This window comes from Galeopterus variegatus, unplaced genomic scaffold (genome assembly GCF_000696425.1).
Source record: "Galeopterus variegatus unplaced genomic scaffold, G_variegatus-3.0.2 Scaffold2656, whole genome shotgun sequence".
NCBI lineage: Eukaryota > Metazoa > Chordata > Mammalia > Dermoptera > Cynocephalidae > Galeopterus > Galeopterus variegatus.
The window spans coordinates 97706-113668 of NW_007728767.1; the positions used below are offsets into that span (position 1 = coordinate 97706).

The 15963-nt window shown below is 49.5% G+C and overlaps 1 protein-coding gene across 1 annotated transcript in view; it reads left to right on the forward strand.

Annotated features, from left to right (window-relative positions):
* TGFBI (transforming growth factor, beta-induced, 68kDa) overlaps positions 1–12962 on the forward strand; it is a 32049-nt gene extending 19087 nt beyond the window's left edge. Inside the window, exons 8-17 of the mRNA XM_008582510.1 lie at positions 2341–2553; positions 3397–3534; positions 4121–4266; positions 5110–5246; positions 6062–6192; positions 8503–8627; positions 9972–10074; positions 10657–10736; positions 11820–11844; positions 12324–12962. Of these exons, the coding sequence (XP_008580732.1) occupies positions 2341–2553; positions 3397–3534; positions 4121–4266; positions 5110–5246; positions 6062–6192; positions 8503–8627; positions 9972–10074; positions 10657–10736; positions 11820–11844; positions 12324–12364 (1139 nt within the window). The 3' untranslated portion in view covers positions 12365–12962. The remainder of the gene's footprint in view (positions 1–2340; positions 2554–3396; positions 3535–4120; positions 4267–5109; positions 5247–6061; positions 6193–8502; positions 8628–9971; positions 10075–10656; positions 10737–11819; positions 11845–12323) is intronic.
* The last annotated feature ends 3001 nt before the right edge of the window (positions 12963–15963 follow it).

Below are 15963 nucleotides of genomic sequence, written 5' to 3' on the forward strand. Positions count from 1 at the left end.
GGAAATGTGGGGTGGGGGTATTAGGACCTGAGTCCTTGAAATGGAATCATCCTGCTGATCCTTTAACTCTTCCTGTGTTTGGCTAGGGGCCTCATGGATAAGCCAGAATTACAGTTAAAAACCATTAGCAGTCAACTCTCAGCTCTCGCTGCCAGCTCCATCCTCCTGTCCTCAGTGAGCTGCTGGCTTAGGCAGGGAACTGATTCTCTCTGGAGGAGAGGGAAGGGGCACGCATGGAAGGGAGGTCAGAAGGGGACTCTGCCTCCCCCACCCCCAACACCCTCTGCTCCAGGACCTCTGAAGGGCCATGAGCAGTAAGCTGCTACCTGATGGTCCCTGAGTATTGGAAAGGAGAGTAGCCCCCAGGTCCCCAGTGCCCCCCAACCGCCCTGTTTCTCCTAAATATAATCCAGGTGTGACTTCATTTCTTTTGAATCTATTTAAACCCACCTTTGCAATGTGCTATATAAAATGCCTGATGCATTCCAGGCACCCTATACATTTAAAATGTTCTCCTTCTGGCTGTGCAGGGCTGGGAAAGAGCACATTTCTGAAAGCACAGGTGGGGTCTGTTCCGTGTCCAGATGATCATGGTGCCTCTGTGTGCCTGCCTGTGCTGGGAACCAGGGACACAAAAACGAGTGTAGTACAACCTTTGCCTTCCAGGAAGTGGAAGCCTAGTGGGGACATCAGGCCTAAAAACAGGTTGTTGGGCTCTGACTTGGTGACTGCAATGACAGAGGGGCTCACAGCACATCGTGGGAATGAGGGCTGGTGTTGAGGTCCCAAAGGTTGCCTGGAGAAAATGAGATGCACCTCAGCATAGTTTGTGCTCCACTTAGAGCTATGTTCCTCATTAAAACATGTTTTGTACACATCACGTTTGTGTCTTCATAGGTGTCAGAACTCCTTTTATAAATTGTAAGGAAAAAAAAAAGACCCTTAATTTATCCCTTTTGCAAATCTGCTTTTCCTATTCAGTAACTGGTTTGTTGAAAGCAAGGGCCCTTGGTCTATTGCTGCCAGACTTGGAGGAAAAGGCTTGTGGCTCCACCACCAACAGTGTCTCCTTGTGACTAGTGGGTTGGCAGACAGGTGAGAAGCAGCCCTGCACTGGCATGCCCTGTTGGAAGACTGACTTCCAGCCCTGACCCTGCTCTAAGGAGCCCTGGCAGGCCACCCCTCCCCCACCCTCAGATTCGGCTTCCTTCTCTGAGAAGTTAAATCCCCAGAGGCCTCATTCATGTAGGGTCTTGCCACCCTTTCTCTTCCCCTGCGGCTGAATCTGGCCAGCACCAGCCTTCAAGGCCGTCCACAGTCTGCAGCAGCCAATGCCTCTGCAGGGCTTTCTTCTGCCCATGACAGCGCAGTTTTGGTTCTCACCCTTGGGGACAGACAGAAACTTGCCTCTGCGGTGAGAATACAAGACAAAAGGCCTCACTGGCCTTGGTGGGCGTCAGTCTAGGAAGCTGCTCAGCCTGTGGTAGGTGGGGGCACGTCCTCACAGCTTCTCCGTCCAGCCTGTCCGGTCTCTGGAGTGATCGAGGCCAGCGAGAGCCATAACTGGGGTAGGGGCCCTCCTTGGGACCCCCAGCCCCTGCCCTGCCCCTAAAGTACACTTGGACAAGTGAATAAACAATTATATTTATTATTTATGGGTGTGGTAAATAGAAGGGCAAAGTCCATGTCTTACTGACCACCGTTCCCAACCCCCAAGACAGATCCTGGCAACCAGTAGATCCTTGGGTAAAATGAACAAAAACCTGGACAAATGAAGTGTACAGATAATTCAAAACTGTCATTTGCTGTGATTTTCATCTTTTCCTACCACATTTTATGTTTCTATAAAGGCTAATAGATTTAAAAAAAAAGGCCATGGTAGTCTTGCTTGCGTTTTTCCTTTATCCCTGAAGTTCAGGTACTAATGAGCTAATGGCTCACACTTGTCAAGCACGTACTCTGTTGCCAGGCACTGTGCTGAGTGCTTCATGTTCACAACGTCGTGTCAGCCCCACAATGGCCCGAAGGGATGAATGTTAGTCTTACCTCCACTTGATTGGTGAAGAGTTGAGACTCAAAGGGGCTAAATGACATGCCCAGGGTCCCGCCCCTGGCAAGTGGCCATAGAGTTCAAACTCAGGCAGTGTGACAGCAGAGCCACAGCTGGTCTTAGAGCGCAGCAGGCAGGAGGACAGGAGGATTGGGCCCTCCGGTGCCCCAGCCTTGTCTGAAGGTACTCATTTGGGAGAATAGACTCCTCACGATGGGCAGACCATGCGCAGCCCCTGAGGCCAGGCTGGAGCAGGCTCTGCCCTGACCTGTGTCCTGTTCGGCCCCCAGATCTTTTGAACAACCATATCCTGAAGTCAGCCATGTGTGCAGAAGCCATTGTCGCAGGGCTGTCCGTGGAGACCCTGGAGGGTACCACACTGGAGGTGGGCTGCAGCGGGGACATGCTCACTGTCAATGGGAAGGCCATCATCTCCAACAAAGACATCCTGGCCACCAATGGTGTGATCCACTTCATCGATGAGCTGCTCATCCCAGACTCAGGTAAGCCGGGCCTCAGGGGGCCTTGGTCCTGCCCAGCCCACCGTCCTTTCTGCCAACCCTGGTGGTGGTAGGGTTGGGGACATTCAGGGATCTTTGGAGCTGCTTTCCTGCCTGGACACAGCTCATAGCCTCTCAGCCTCCACAAACTGGTTGTGGCCAGATTATGAAGAGTGTTGAGCTTCAGGCATGGAAGTCTAGATGTTATCTTGGAGGCAATGGGGAGCCATTGAAGCTATCTGGGGAGGGAGAGACAGAATCACGGAAGCCTTTCAGAAGATGTGCCTGCTGTGGTTAGGCACAGAGGGACATTTGCTGACGTCAGAGCATTTGCTTTCTCAGTAGTACCCAAGCCCTCCCAGGGTCACTGACCCAGGAGAATGACTTGAATGCTTTGGCTAGTGTTCCATTCAGCATCCTAGACCCATTATGGAATTCCAGGGAGTTATTCCTCCACTACTGCCCATGAGTGAAGGAATCTCACAGGAAAAAAACCAAAAGTCTTTCTATGGGTGTGGTCGCTGGCCTAATTTGCTCTTCAGAAGCCATAACACACATAATACTGCCTTCCTCCCCAGCATGAGACAGTACCCTGACCAAGCTGCACCGGGCCTGGACAGAGGCCAACCTCTGCCCCGCTGAAGCTCACCTGTTTCCTTGACTGGTTAGATTTTCTGGGCAACTGTTCCTCTGATGACACAAACCTACTGAGTCCCAGCAGTGTTTAGAGGGATTGTTGACTTACGAGATGACATTCCTGCTGATGTGTGTCATGCCCTGGAATGCATGAATGATAAATTAAAACAGCACTTTTAACTTTTGAACCCACTTTCTCCTTCCTTGTAGCCAAGACGCTCTTTGAGTTGGCTGCGGAGTCTGACGTTTCCACAGCTATTGACCTTTTTAGACAAGCTGGCCTTGGCACTTATCTCTCCGGAAATGAGCGGCTGACCCTCCTGGCTCCCCTGAATTCTGTATTTAAAGGTAACGTGGAGAAAGCATCCCTGTTGGTTTGTCTCTGGAGGCAGCTGCCCCACCCCATCGCCTGCACCACACTCTCCCTGATTCACCTGGAACGTTAGAACTTGCACCGAGCTCAACTCACAGCAGATGTGACTTCAGTAGGGGCTTGGGAGGCTCTGTTGTTCTGCTAGGCAGAACCGAGAATGCATTTGGGGATGTGTTGCTCAGAACTCAAGTCCTTGCATCTGTCAGGAGAGCAGAGCATTCCCTCGCCTTTTTATTTTCAGGGTCTCCTGCCAATGCATAGTCAGGAGGTCAGAGTGAGGATATGGCTGAGCTGCAGCCACAGGGAAGGCAGACGAGGAGGCCAAGTTGTGTGCGTGCCTTCCCTTCCCTCTCAAGGCAAAACCCCAAATAGTCTTGGCTATCAGGACCTTTCTTTTTTCCACAGAAGATGCCAGATGTTAAATAATGTTTGCAGCTTCACTTGGTTGCTCAAACTCCATTTTCACACTTGAGGAGGAACAGGCTTTCCACTGAATCTGTCTCATCATTCTCTTCATTTCAGGAGCATGACTCACTGCACCTACCACACCTTCTCTTGCAGATGGAACCCCTCCAATTGATGGCCGTATGAAGAATTTGCTTCTGAACCATATAATTAAAGACCAGTTGGCCTCCAAGTATCTATACCATGGACAGACCCTGGACACTCTGGGTGGCAAAAAACTGAGAGTTTTTGTTTATCGTAATGTAAGTTCTGAGTCCTAAATCATGCTCCTTGTTTGGCTCAGCTCTAAGAAATATAAGTTGTATTAGTGTTAAACAACAACAAAAAAAGAAGACCTCAATAAGCAAGAGCTTGCATGAGAACTGTTTTCTGATAAGGAAGGGAATCATTTCTGGGAAGTATGTATGATGTTCAAATAGAGCCCATAGAAGGATTAGAATCTCTTCTTGTGGAGGTCTTTGAGAATAAACCACACACCTGTCTGACTGTCTGACCTGGACTGTTCAGCAGTAAGTCCGCCTTGAACTCAGGATGAACACATGGGAAGAGGTATGGGGTTTGGAATCCTTCTTAGCTTATGTGAAGAAAAGCCCCCTGACCCGAAGCACAGCCTTCCTTGATCCAGAAGGCTCTCTTCCCTCTTCTCCTGTCTCTTTTCTGTCCTGAAACCCAACAGTTACCCTGAAATATCAAATAGAAAGCACAACTCATTGTTCTTGCCTGGGAGCAACCAGCACCATTTGGCTCCAGATGGTTGTCATCTGTTGAATAAATAAATAAATAAGTGAACTTGATCTTTTTATTTGATCATTGTCAATGGACTGCACTGTAACTGATGTTGTCATTATGGAGCTTCTATATAACTTTATTAGGGCCTCTATGGGCATTTTTTCCCTAAGAAAGACCATTTTTATTGCTTTTGTTTCTATAGAAGATACATCATTTCATCCCAGTCTTAATGACCCAGCCCAATATATACTATTGATCTTTGTGGATGATGCTGTCAGCACACACCCTGAACAAATCAGGAGGCCCCTGCTCGGGAGGATAACCAGCCCTTTCTTTCTCCACCTCTCCTTGTGCAGAGCCTGTGCATTGAGAACAGCTGCATCGCTGCCCACGACAAGAGGGGCAGGTATGGGACCCTGTTCACCATGGACCGGGTGCTGACCCCCCCAATGGGGACCGTCATGGATGTCCTGAAGGGTGACAATCGCTTTAGGTAACTAGTCCCATCCCAGGGTGGGGCTTTTGCCAAGAGGTCATGCTGGAGCAGGATGCCGGGCCTCAGCTATTTGTCAAGCTACCCGCTTCCTAGGGGTCAAGTTAACACTAGTGGCATCCTAGTGTGACCTTCCAGACTTAGGATGGGGAAAGAATGAGGGTCACCTGGAAAGCTTAAAATGGGAAAAAAGGTTATTTCTGGGAGTGTAATCCTCACATCCAGGGGAAGTGGGGAGGGGAATATTCTTATTACTGAAATCCAAGGAAAACATCCCTCTCATCGTTAAGTCCCAACTGAGCAGAGAACACATGGCTGTGAGTATGTGCCGGGTCTCTCTCCTTCTGTGTAGGGCCTGCTTACCGCTCCTGAAGCCCCATGTCAGTTTCTTTTCTTGCTCTGCTGTGTCCATTTCTGACTTGCTCATTCACCACTGGGTGCTGTCACATTGAGTTTTTTCCTGTCACTGACTTCAGCCACGTGCACAAGGACCTGAGAGACCATACCCTTCTGCCATCACCAGAATCACATCTCCAGGGCCCTGTGGCTCAGCCATGGCCTCTGACCTTTCTTCTCCATCCTCCCTGCTCTGGCCTCTGACTTCTGGCAGAAGCTCATTTAACTGAACTTAGCATGTACGGTGGGTGGAGAGATGAAGGCTGGACTACTTCCCTCCTTGTGCATGGGGAGGGTGTAAACACCAGCACGGTGTGTGCATTCCAGTTGTCTGGGCTCTACTACCTCCAGTTATGAACTATTTAAGGAAAACACCCTCCCTCAACAGGCAGGTGACTTTTCTGTGTGTGTATCCACAGCACGCTGGTCGCTGCCATCCAGTCTGCAGGGCTGACAGAGACGCTCAACCGGGAAGGGGTCTACACAGTCTTTGCTCCCACAAACGAAGCCTTCCAAGCCATACCACCAGAAGAACTGAACAAACTCTTGGGTAAAGATCAACTTAAGTACATGTTTCCACTTTCTAAAATAATGATCCATCAGGGCCCCAGCAGGAAACAGCTGGCACATTGTGAAGGGGTGGAATCAAAGGAATGTAATGATGAGACTATTTGTAGAAGTGTGGGCAGGTTTAGGGGAACCAGGATTAGACACCCAGAGACTAGCAGCCACGGGAAGCCTTTACCACCCCCCCAGGCTTGGGGGGTGGGAGGGTGAGGGCGGGAACCAGGGGTGCTTGAGCCTTGTACAAAAGGCACAGAACAGCAGCCACTGTCAAAATCATAGCACGGGGGCCACCAAGTGCCCCAGCCCTCATTAGCTGATTACAGGAGGGCGAGGGAGCCTGGGTGATGCAGTTCAGAGAGGTCAGCCTCCTGGGGCACCACACCAGGCCGAGCGAGGTGGAAGGAACTGAGTGAGGGTGGATAACCACCGGCCTAATCCCCGAGGCATGTTTTCCACTGGGGACCTGTGAGAACAGTGATAAGGAAGCCACTTACCTGCATGAAATGTCCCTTGGACAAAAGCTTTCCCAAGAGGTTAGGCATGGCTCTGAGGAATTTAGTTGGGGATGTTTGGGAGGTGACTTAGTGGCTAAAAGCTTGGGCTCCTGGATTACCTGAAAGTATGTTCAGACCCTGCTTCTGGCATTTAACAGCTGAGTGACCTCTGACAAGTGGCTTAACCTCTCTGAGCCTTGGTTGCTACATTAGAAAAACGAGATGGTAAGAGTTTTTTGCTCACTGTGCTGTGAGGATTGAACGGCATGTTACCCATAGCACCAGGCACATGTCCTCAATCAATAATAGCCAAAATGACAGTGAAATGGGACAGGAAACACAGTATTTAGCTCTGACCCATGCCCACAAGAGACACTTCCACTGTCACAGAAAGGGAGTCTGAGGAGAGGAGGAGGAGGAGGAAGGACATGGCCAATCCTTGGGGACCACATGGCCTACACCTCCCTTCCTGCTCTGGTGCAGGAGAATGGAAAGTTCAGGTTGCAGGCAGCTCCGTGCTGAGTTTGTGTCCTGTTTAATTTTCTTTATTGCTAAGTGGATGACTGTGTCTGTGATGCTGACGTTAAGTTCCTGAGAAGAGGGGAGAAGTTCATCCTGAACATAAACTTTCCATCCTCTCTCTGGCCAGCAAGAATGGAATATTCCCCAGGTGGCCTGAGCCTGCTCAGCTTCCTTTTCATTTTCAATTGTGTGCGAGGAGAGGAGGGGCATGGGGCAAGCGTCCCACACTCGCCCTCCCCCAAGCCTGAGGGCAGGATTAGCCCCGGGGACCCCTGGGGATGGAGAATGGTCCAGGCATTAAAGAAGGAGGCCCCTTAAAGCCCTAGCTGGCTTGGATCTGTACCTCCTGCCAGTATTTTTGTGGAAGGGGACCTCTTGTCTTCTCCAGGTTGTGGGTGTTTAGAAATCACATGGTACCTGGTGACTGTATGCACTGGCACTAATGTGGATTTGTGAATAGCCCCAAAATGCTTTAAAACGTCCTCCATTCTCAGTGTCAAGATGCTGGAAATAGCCATCCATAAGCCTGGGGGACATTCAGCCATTTCACTGGTAATGGGAGTTTCAGAGATGAGAGGGCAGCTGGCAGCTTTAGGAACTGGCCTCCCACACTTAATTTGGGAAATGCCTGCGCACCTTTATGAGCAATCAGATGCCTTCCCCAGTTGCCGGAGACACTGATGTGGGCTGGAAGGAATGCTGTGGAGGGAATACCCCCGTTGGGCCTGAACTCATTGGCTCCAGGACTCCTTCACAGTGCAGCTGTTGACTCTTAAGTTCTCCCTTCAGGAAATAGCCGTCTCACACAGAATATGCCTCTGAGGGCAGAATGTGTAAATATTGTACAACTGGGTTATAACCGTCAGGAGTCACGCTGATCATGAACCATCCCAGATGCCGGTGCTGGAAAGGGCCCTGGCTTTCCAGGCAAATATTTAGCTCATGGAAACATGAGTCATATTCACAGAGGAATATGGATTAACTCCTCAGCATCCAGGGAGCCCAGCACACAGAGAGTACCTGCTTACCCAGCAAACTGCCATCCGACTGCAGGGGCAGAGACATGGTCACGGACATGTGCCTCGTGTCCCCTGACCATTAGGCAGATGGAGGGTCACAGGGCTAAGCACACAGTGCATGCTCAGTGAGTGCTTATTACCTGGGCAAGAAGTTCTCCATCTCAGGAGTGACCACATACATCTCCTCCAGGCCCTCCTTGGCCATGCCAATTACCATCCTTGGGACTAATTCTATCTCCTTTTCCCACAAACCTGCAGGAAATGCCAAGGAACTTGCCAACATCCTGAAATACCACATTGGTGATGAAATCCTGGTTAGCGGAGGCATCGGGGCCCTGGTGCGGCTGAAGTCTCTCCAAGGCGACAAGTTGGAAGTCAGCTTGGTGAGTGTCCCTTCGCATGAAAGGCTGGCCGTGCCCTGCCACTAAGCTCCAGGGCACATCTCACCTCAGGGGTGCATCAGACACATGCACAACCTTTTAGATGCATCCCAAATCTCTCAGTTCAATTTGTCCTAAGAAAGAGAAAAGAGTATAGGGTCTTCAGGGAGGGCAAGTGAGATTGTAGTTAGACATGAGTAAGAACTTCCAGATTTTCAGGGAAATAAAGGGTCTGATCTGGCATGTGGGAGAGGCTATTAGATCTTCCTTCCCTTAAGGAGATAGTAGGCAATTACTTATATGTCTTGAAAGATAAATTCCCTATCCTCACCCCACCACCCACCAAACCTGGGGCTCACTGAGCTGCACATGAACCAACCATGCCAAGAGGCTTTCTCAGTCCTGATGCTTGCTCTGGGAGCCTTCCCTTGCTCTGCATGTTAGGCATACCCATTCCGATTTGGGGCTGTGTTCAGAGCATCCCTACCTTGGAAAAGGAGAGAAGATAGCCTGCTCAGCTTTAGGAACTTCCTTGGCTGCACCAGCCAAGGCCACTGACTTGCCTGTGGAGGGAGCACTCTTCAGTGTGTGGCTACCTCTGCCCCCTGCTCCTCTCTCCTAATCTTCAGCCATCCTTTGCTCACTAGTTTCTCTCTGGCGCATGAGAAGATACAAAGGGAGACAGGCATGGGAATAACTTGTTTGACTTCTGCAGATTACCTGGGAATCTCCCAGCACCTAGTTTCGGGATGTTGGGGTTAGGTGATGTTGGGGTCCTGTCTGTTGCAGGCTTCAGTGCCCTTTTCCCTCTGTGTCTGTTACGTGGGTCCTTCAGGAAGGCCTGAGATAAGTTGACTCTGGGTAGGCTTCCAGTGAGAAAATTTTAAGTAGTGCATCCAGGAAAAGTGGAAAGAGCCTTTTGCCCAGAGCTGGAGGCCTGGCTTCTGTTCCTAGCTGTCCCATCTACTTAGCTTAAAGGAGGTCCTTTGCCTCTCTTGAGTCTCAGTTTCCTCTTCTGTTAAGTGGGACAATGATATTTATCCTCCTTATCATACACTGCTGTGAGGACTAAGTGCATAACACAAAAGAGCATTAAACATTAAAACATTAAACACTAACACTAAAACATTAACACTAAAACATTAAAATGGCAACGTGCTGAATCCACCCAGGAGTGTGAATTACTCAACCAGACTGAAGGTCCACAGAGGGCAAGGAATTTTGCATTCACCAGAGCATCCCCAGTACTCACATAGGACCTGGCATATGTAAGTGTTCAGTAAATGCTTGCTGAATGAATAAAATAAACACGTCCTACGTTCAACAATTGTTGTCTGTTTCTCTTAGAAAAACAATGTAGTGAATGTCAATAAGGAACCTGTTGCTGAAACTGACATCATGGCCACAAATGGCGTGATCCACTCCATCACCAGTGTTCTGCAGCCTCCAGGTAAGGCCCTAGTGTCACATCCCCACGGACTCTGTAGCTGGTCCTTCTCTACACGTGGCAGTCAGTGCTCAATAGAAAAACTGTTCTAAACGAAGATCAGAATAATGTGTGATTGTGACATTCAAACTGTGCCTACATGGATGGCATCCCTATGCTGATTGAAACGTGAACTGGGAATTGTTGGTCTTGAATGCACTGCACTGTGGAACTTCAGGACAGGTTTCTCTTTGTCGAATCCCCCTGCTGTCCTCGCTTCTCAGACACAGCCGAGTTACTCGTGCACATGTGGGTGCTGGCCCTGAGTTCCAGGCAGCCCTCCTGCAGTTTCTCACCTTGTGTGTGCTCTCACCTCCAGTGCACTTGAGCTTCAGCCCTGCGTCTCCCATCACTTGTACGTTCACTTTTCTTGGAGCTCTCTCCCCATGGGCCAAATTACACCATGAGTTACACAAAGTTATAGAGGAAAAATTCATTTGGAAATGTGAGCCAGAAAACCCAACTATGCCCCCCAGTCATGGTTGTTATGAATGACATGCTGATGGTTTCTCTTTCTTACCAAACTGCCTTTTCTTTCCTATCCAGCCAACAGACCTCAGGAGCGAGGGGACGAGCTTGCAGACTCTGCACTTGAGATCTTCAAACAGGCATCAGCGTTTTCCCGGGTAAGAAGCCTACTTGGTTTGTGCCCACCCCAAGCAGCCTTGGGCCCCTGGTGTGGGGGGTGGGGGGAGCTCTCTAGCCTGTCTTGGCTGCTGTCCCAGGGCTCTCTCAAAACTTGTCCTCACTCCCATTGGGGCATCCTCAGCCTGTGTGGAATTCAGAGAAAAGGACCCAGGCAGCTCTGGCTTCCTTTGGGGGCCAAAGCCCAGGCCTTCACACAGAGGCCTCCGAACCTCAGTTCATGGGCAAGCTACTGCTGGTGAGAACAGAGACAGCTCTGGAATCAATGAGTGCAAGGGGGGGGCAACCCATCCTGAGTTTGCCTTATGGTGGCCTGGACTGGCTGAGCCTGAGCCTCTCAGTCACTCTTCTGTTTCCCATGGCATTGTGCATCCTGGGTGATGTGGGGGCTCTCCTGGGCAGCATGTGGATTCTGGATACAGGGATCCTGAGACAGCTGTGTGCCGGGAGCCCCCTTCCTTGCCTCAGGCCCACTTCCCTCTAGAACCTCTCTGACTCTTCCTGAGCTCTCTTTCCTGCTCTCCAGCTTGCCCCAGGCCCAGGAGTCCACTCAGGCTCCTCTGCTGCTTGGGTCAGATGGAGCTTCTTGGGAATGTGGGGTGAAGTGAATATTTGCACTTCAGGCGAAGAGGCTGCAGGACATAGTCCTGAACCCAGAAGCCTGGAGCTCTAACACATCACTGTACTTTTGAACAGAGTGGTCTCCTTAGTGCCCTCAAGAAGGGTTTTGGCCCTGAGCTTCTACTCCTGAAAGCCACCTCTGTGCAGTCCTGTATCCCCATCTCTACATTCTGGTCTCAGAAGAAAGCCTGGCTTGGGGGTGTACCAGAAATGTCCACCTTAGATCCTTCTAATGTCCACCTCAATCACTTGATTGAGCCTTGCACAGTTTAGGGCAGCTGACGCCAACTGAGGGGCTCCCTGAGGCTCATCAGTTTATTTCCCCTTTGTTTCCTCACCCAGCATTTTCTCTGAGTAGGGGTGGCAGTGGGCAAAGCTACTTCCCTAAGCAGGTGCAGGTATAATTTTCACTAGAAAACCTGACACCTTGTGTTTTCTTTCAGGCTTCCCAGAGGTCTGTGCGACTAGGTAAGTCTGGTCTGGGTTTGAAGTCCTTGCAGAACTTTTTTGGGTCTTACTCCAAAGCAGGCCCAAGCCTGCCATCTGCTGCATATAGATCATAACATCATGGTGCAGAAAAACAAGGCTGGCCTTTGGGGTCAGGCCAGTGGGGTAAATGGCGGTCAGACACAGTATACCCAATTTCCTTCTCCATAAGATGGAGGTGGTAAGAGTAACAACCTTTTAGGGTTGATGTGAAGTTTTGGCTTTGAGGGCTTGGTAATATTGAACAGGGCTTGGCAGGATAGGACAGTCTGGCAGATACAGAAAATCCCAGAACATCAAACATTAAGATGTGAAGTTTTACAAACCAAAAAGCACCTGCTGTGTGCAGGGAGCATGGTAGAAGGAGGCCATGTGGCCCCTGTCCTCAAGATCCTGACAGTGTTCTAGACAGATCTGGCAAAGTCTGCATCTTTTTCATCTTTTATGCTTATTTTTTCCAGCCCCTGTCTATCAGAGGTTATTAGAGAGGATGAAGCATTAGCACGAAGGACCACCGGAGAAATACACCTCAGCAGCTCCCCGCCAATTTCTCTCAGTTTGCCAAAGAGACTGTTGGAAAGTTTTTGAAACCAAATATCACACTTCAATGTACATAGGCTGCACCATAATGGGATTTGAACCTTGGACGGTTGGGGGGGAGGAGGGAGAGAGATGTACTTTTTATTTTTTGTTCCCCCTAAACATGACTGTTAACCCACTGCATGCAGAAACTTGGATGTCACTGCCTGACATTCAGTTCCAGAAAGGACTGATCCCAAATGTGGAATTTCCTGCCTATGCCAAGTATCTGGAGAAGGGAGCTGCAGTATCGTCATGCTCACAAAACATGAGTCAAGCAATCCAGCATTATGGGAAGTCCCGGCATGGTTTTTGTAAAGTTCTTGCACAGCTGGAGAAATGGCATCATTATAAGCTATGAGTTGAACTGTTCTGTCAAATGTGTCTCGCATCTACATGTGGCTTGGACGCTTCTATGTGGCCCTGTCCAGGTAGAAAAGAAAGGTAGAGCATGTAGAGCCCAGGTTTCCCAGGTGTGACAGAGCCACGGTGTGTTGTAATAATAAAACCAAAGAAATGTATGCCCTGTGTGGATGGTGCTGGCCTAGCTGTTCAACAGAATTGGGTTTCTTTTCCTTGGGGACTGCCACACACCTTAACACCTTGATTCCATCCAGGGGCAGCTCAGTGAGGAGCCCTGAGGGGGGTTCTTTGGGAGATTCCAGCAGCTGGCCCTCAGATACCCAGACAACTGATAGGAGTTTTACCCTAAGCATTTGTTGAACTTGTATTAATTTCAGCCTCCACCAACTCTGGGGTTTCACATCCTTTGCGTTCACTTGCCCAGCACTTTACTTATTTTATTGCTCCGAAGCATCTTCCTTCCAGCGTTGTGATCCCCTGCCTTTATGTTGGACCTTTGAGTCATTGGCACCACCCTGTGCAGTGGTTGCCAGCACAGTCCCATTATACAGATGAGGGGTCCAGGGCTCAGGCAAGGGAGAACAGTGGTAATGCAGAAAGAGGCCGGGCTGGGGCTAGAGCCCAAGTCCCCTGATTCCCACCATTTGACAAGAAAGCAAGTCCAGATTTTCCAGGCCCATACCCTCTGTGCTGACCCACATTCAAATCCCTTCACCTGCTTTTTTAATCTCTGTAGTCTGAAATGTCCTCAGCACTCTGAGAAGCAGCATCGTGTGACTGTGGTGACATGGCTTCCTACCTGTGTGGCCTTGGGTCAGTCACCTAACCTCTCAGGGCCTCATCCTCATCCTCTATAACAGAGATGACCATCACGTCTCCTGCATGGATCCCTCATGGAGTTGAAATGAGATGATTCATATAAAATACTCAGTGCAGTATTAGGTATTCTTATAGTTATTAGGCTGTCTGGGACTGCTCAGGATCAGTGAGGCCGACAGCCTATATTTGTCTTTCCCAAATGCAGTCCGCTTTCCTGGAGAGGAAGACGGGTCCTCCTGCCTGCCCACACCCCATTCTGCCAAGGCTGATTCACTCCAGTAGGCGGAGTCTCATTCCACTTCATAGACCTAGTGACCCCAAGACATGTCTACAGCACTACTGCTGGCCAGTCCACCACGCCTGAGGATACAGCAATGGATGGAGCAGACACAGTCTTTCCCTTAAATGGCCTCCAGTCTGGGGAAAGACAGACATTACATCAATCCATTAAAATCTTTCATCCATTCACTCCACAAATATTTGCTGAGGGCCACCTATGTGCACCCCCATGTTAGGCCCTGGGGAACAGACATGTCCTTGTTCCCATGAAGCTTCCCTACTGATGGGGAAGAGAATCATCAATCAGTTAATGGACTCAGGACTGCATATCCATGGGGACTCTGAAGGACAGCACTGTGGTTCTGTGATGGATAATAAATGCGGGCAGAGGAAAGGATACCCAGGAGCTCCCAGAAGTGGGGGGAGATGAGGGGAATTGAAGGAGCTCATCTGGAAGGGCAGAGGAAGGCTCAAGGGGGCTCAGAGAGGTGTCCTGAGAGGTGAGGTTCAGCCTTGTGCATGGTCCCCATAACTTTTCTGTGGCTCTGTCCTGCTCGTTCCACCTCCCGGGCTTGGGCTGCCAGTGATGGCCTTGCTTAGGCTAGGCGTCCTGCGGCTATGCTCACTTTGAGTGCCCAAAATATAAACACTTGGACTTTACCAAGACACCATCAGCACCCAAAGAGATAATTAGTATAACTTTTAAGGATTCTTATATTTAAAATAAAAATCAATCCAGAATTTCTTAAAAATGCCAAATGCTAAAATGTGTGTTTAAGGCCCTTTCCTCTTCTCTCCTCTATCTGTCCCTGCCATCCGCTGCCCTGTCCTTGCCCCAATCTCCAACCCCCGTCCATAAGAGGGGGACTCTATTCTTTAAACTCTCCCTGGAAAATCCTTTTTGTGGCTGAGAATCTTGTGCAGCCTTTCCCTCCAAGCCAAAGAGGGTCAAGTTTCCTTTTTTGGGTCCTAAACACCTACCCCCTTCTGTTTCTCTGAGACAAAGGCAAAGCATTAATTAGGTGCTGCCCTCTGCAGGACAAGTCTCTAGGGCTGAAGAGTCAGCAACTGGGTGTTTCCAGGAATGTGTGATAGGTGAAGGGAGGGGTAGGCCTGTCCTGTGCCTGCCCCATCAGAAAGCCAGAGGGCAGCCCAAGCTGGAAGGAGGTTAGCCACGCTTCACCTGAGCCCTGACTTCTGAGCCCCAATCAGGGAAGAGGAAGGAGAGAAAGAGGGAAAAGGGGCTCTGCTTGGTCCACTCCTCTCTTTGCTGTGTCTTTGGGACTACAAGGCTTTCTGGGATGTAGACATGACTGCAAAGACCCTCAGCACTGGGGCCCAGAGACCATCCAGAATGGGGTGTGCCTTCCCCACAGAGGAAGCAGGGGCTGCCTAAACCTGGCCTCGCTGGCCAACTGAGAGGCCAGTTTAGTATGGGGCAGAGAGGCCCACTGCATTGGCTATGCACCTAAACACATCATCTTTTCTATTCCTGTGTGCTATTAGAATTTTCATTTTGCTGCTGCAGAAACAGAAGCTTAGAGAGGTACAGCAGTTTGCCAGGTCATGGAATAGGAAAAGGCTGAAATACACCCTGGCCCATGTGACCCTAGGCCACACTCTTTTTTTTTTTTTTTCTTAATTTTATTTTGTCGATATACAATGAGGTTGATTATTGTGGCCCATTACCGAAACCCCCCTCCCTCCTCATGTTCACTATTGGAGAATAGAAATGCTACTGATTTTTGTGTGTTGATTTTGTATCCTGCAACTTTGCTGAACTCATTTATCACCTCCAAGAGTTTTTTTGTAGAGGCCTTAGGCTGTTCGATATACAGGATCATGTCATCTGGAAACAGGGACAGTTTGACTTCATCTTTTCCTATCTGGATGCCCTTTATTTCCTTCTCTTCTCTGATTGCTCTGGCTAGTACTTCCAACATGATTGCTCTGGCTAATACTTCCACTATGATGTTCACTATTGGAGAATAGAAATGCTACTGATTTTTGTGTGTTGATTTTGTATCCTGCAACTTTGCTGAACTCATTTATCACCTCCAA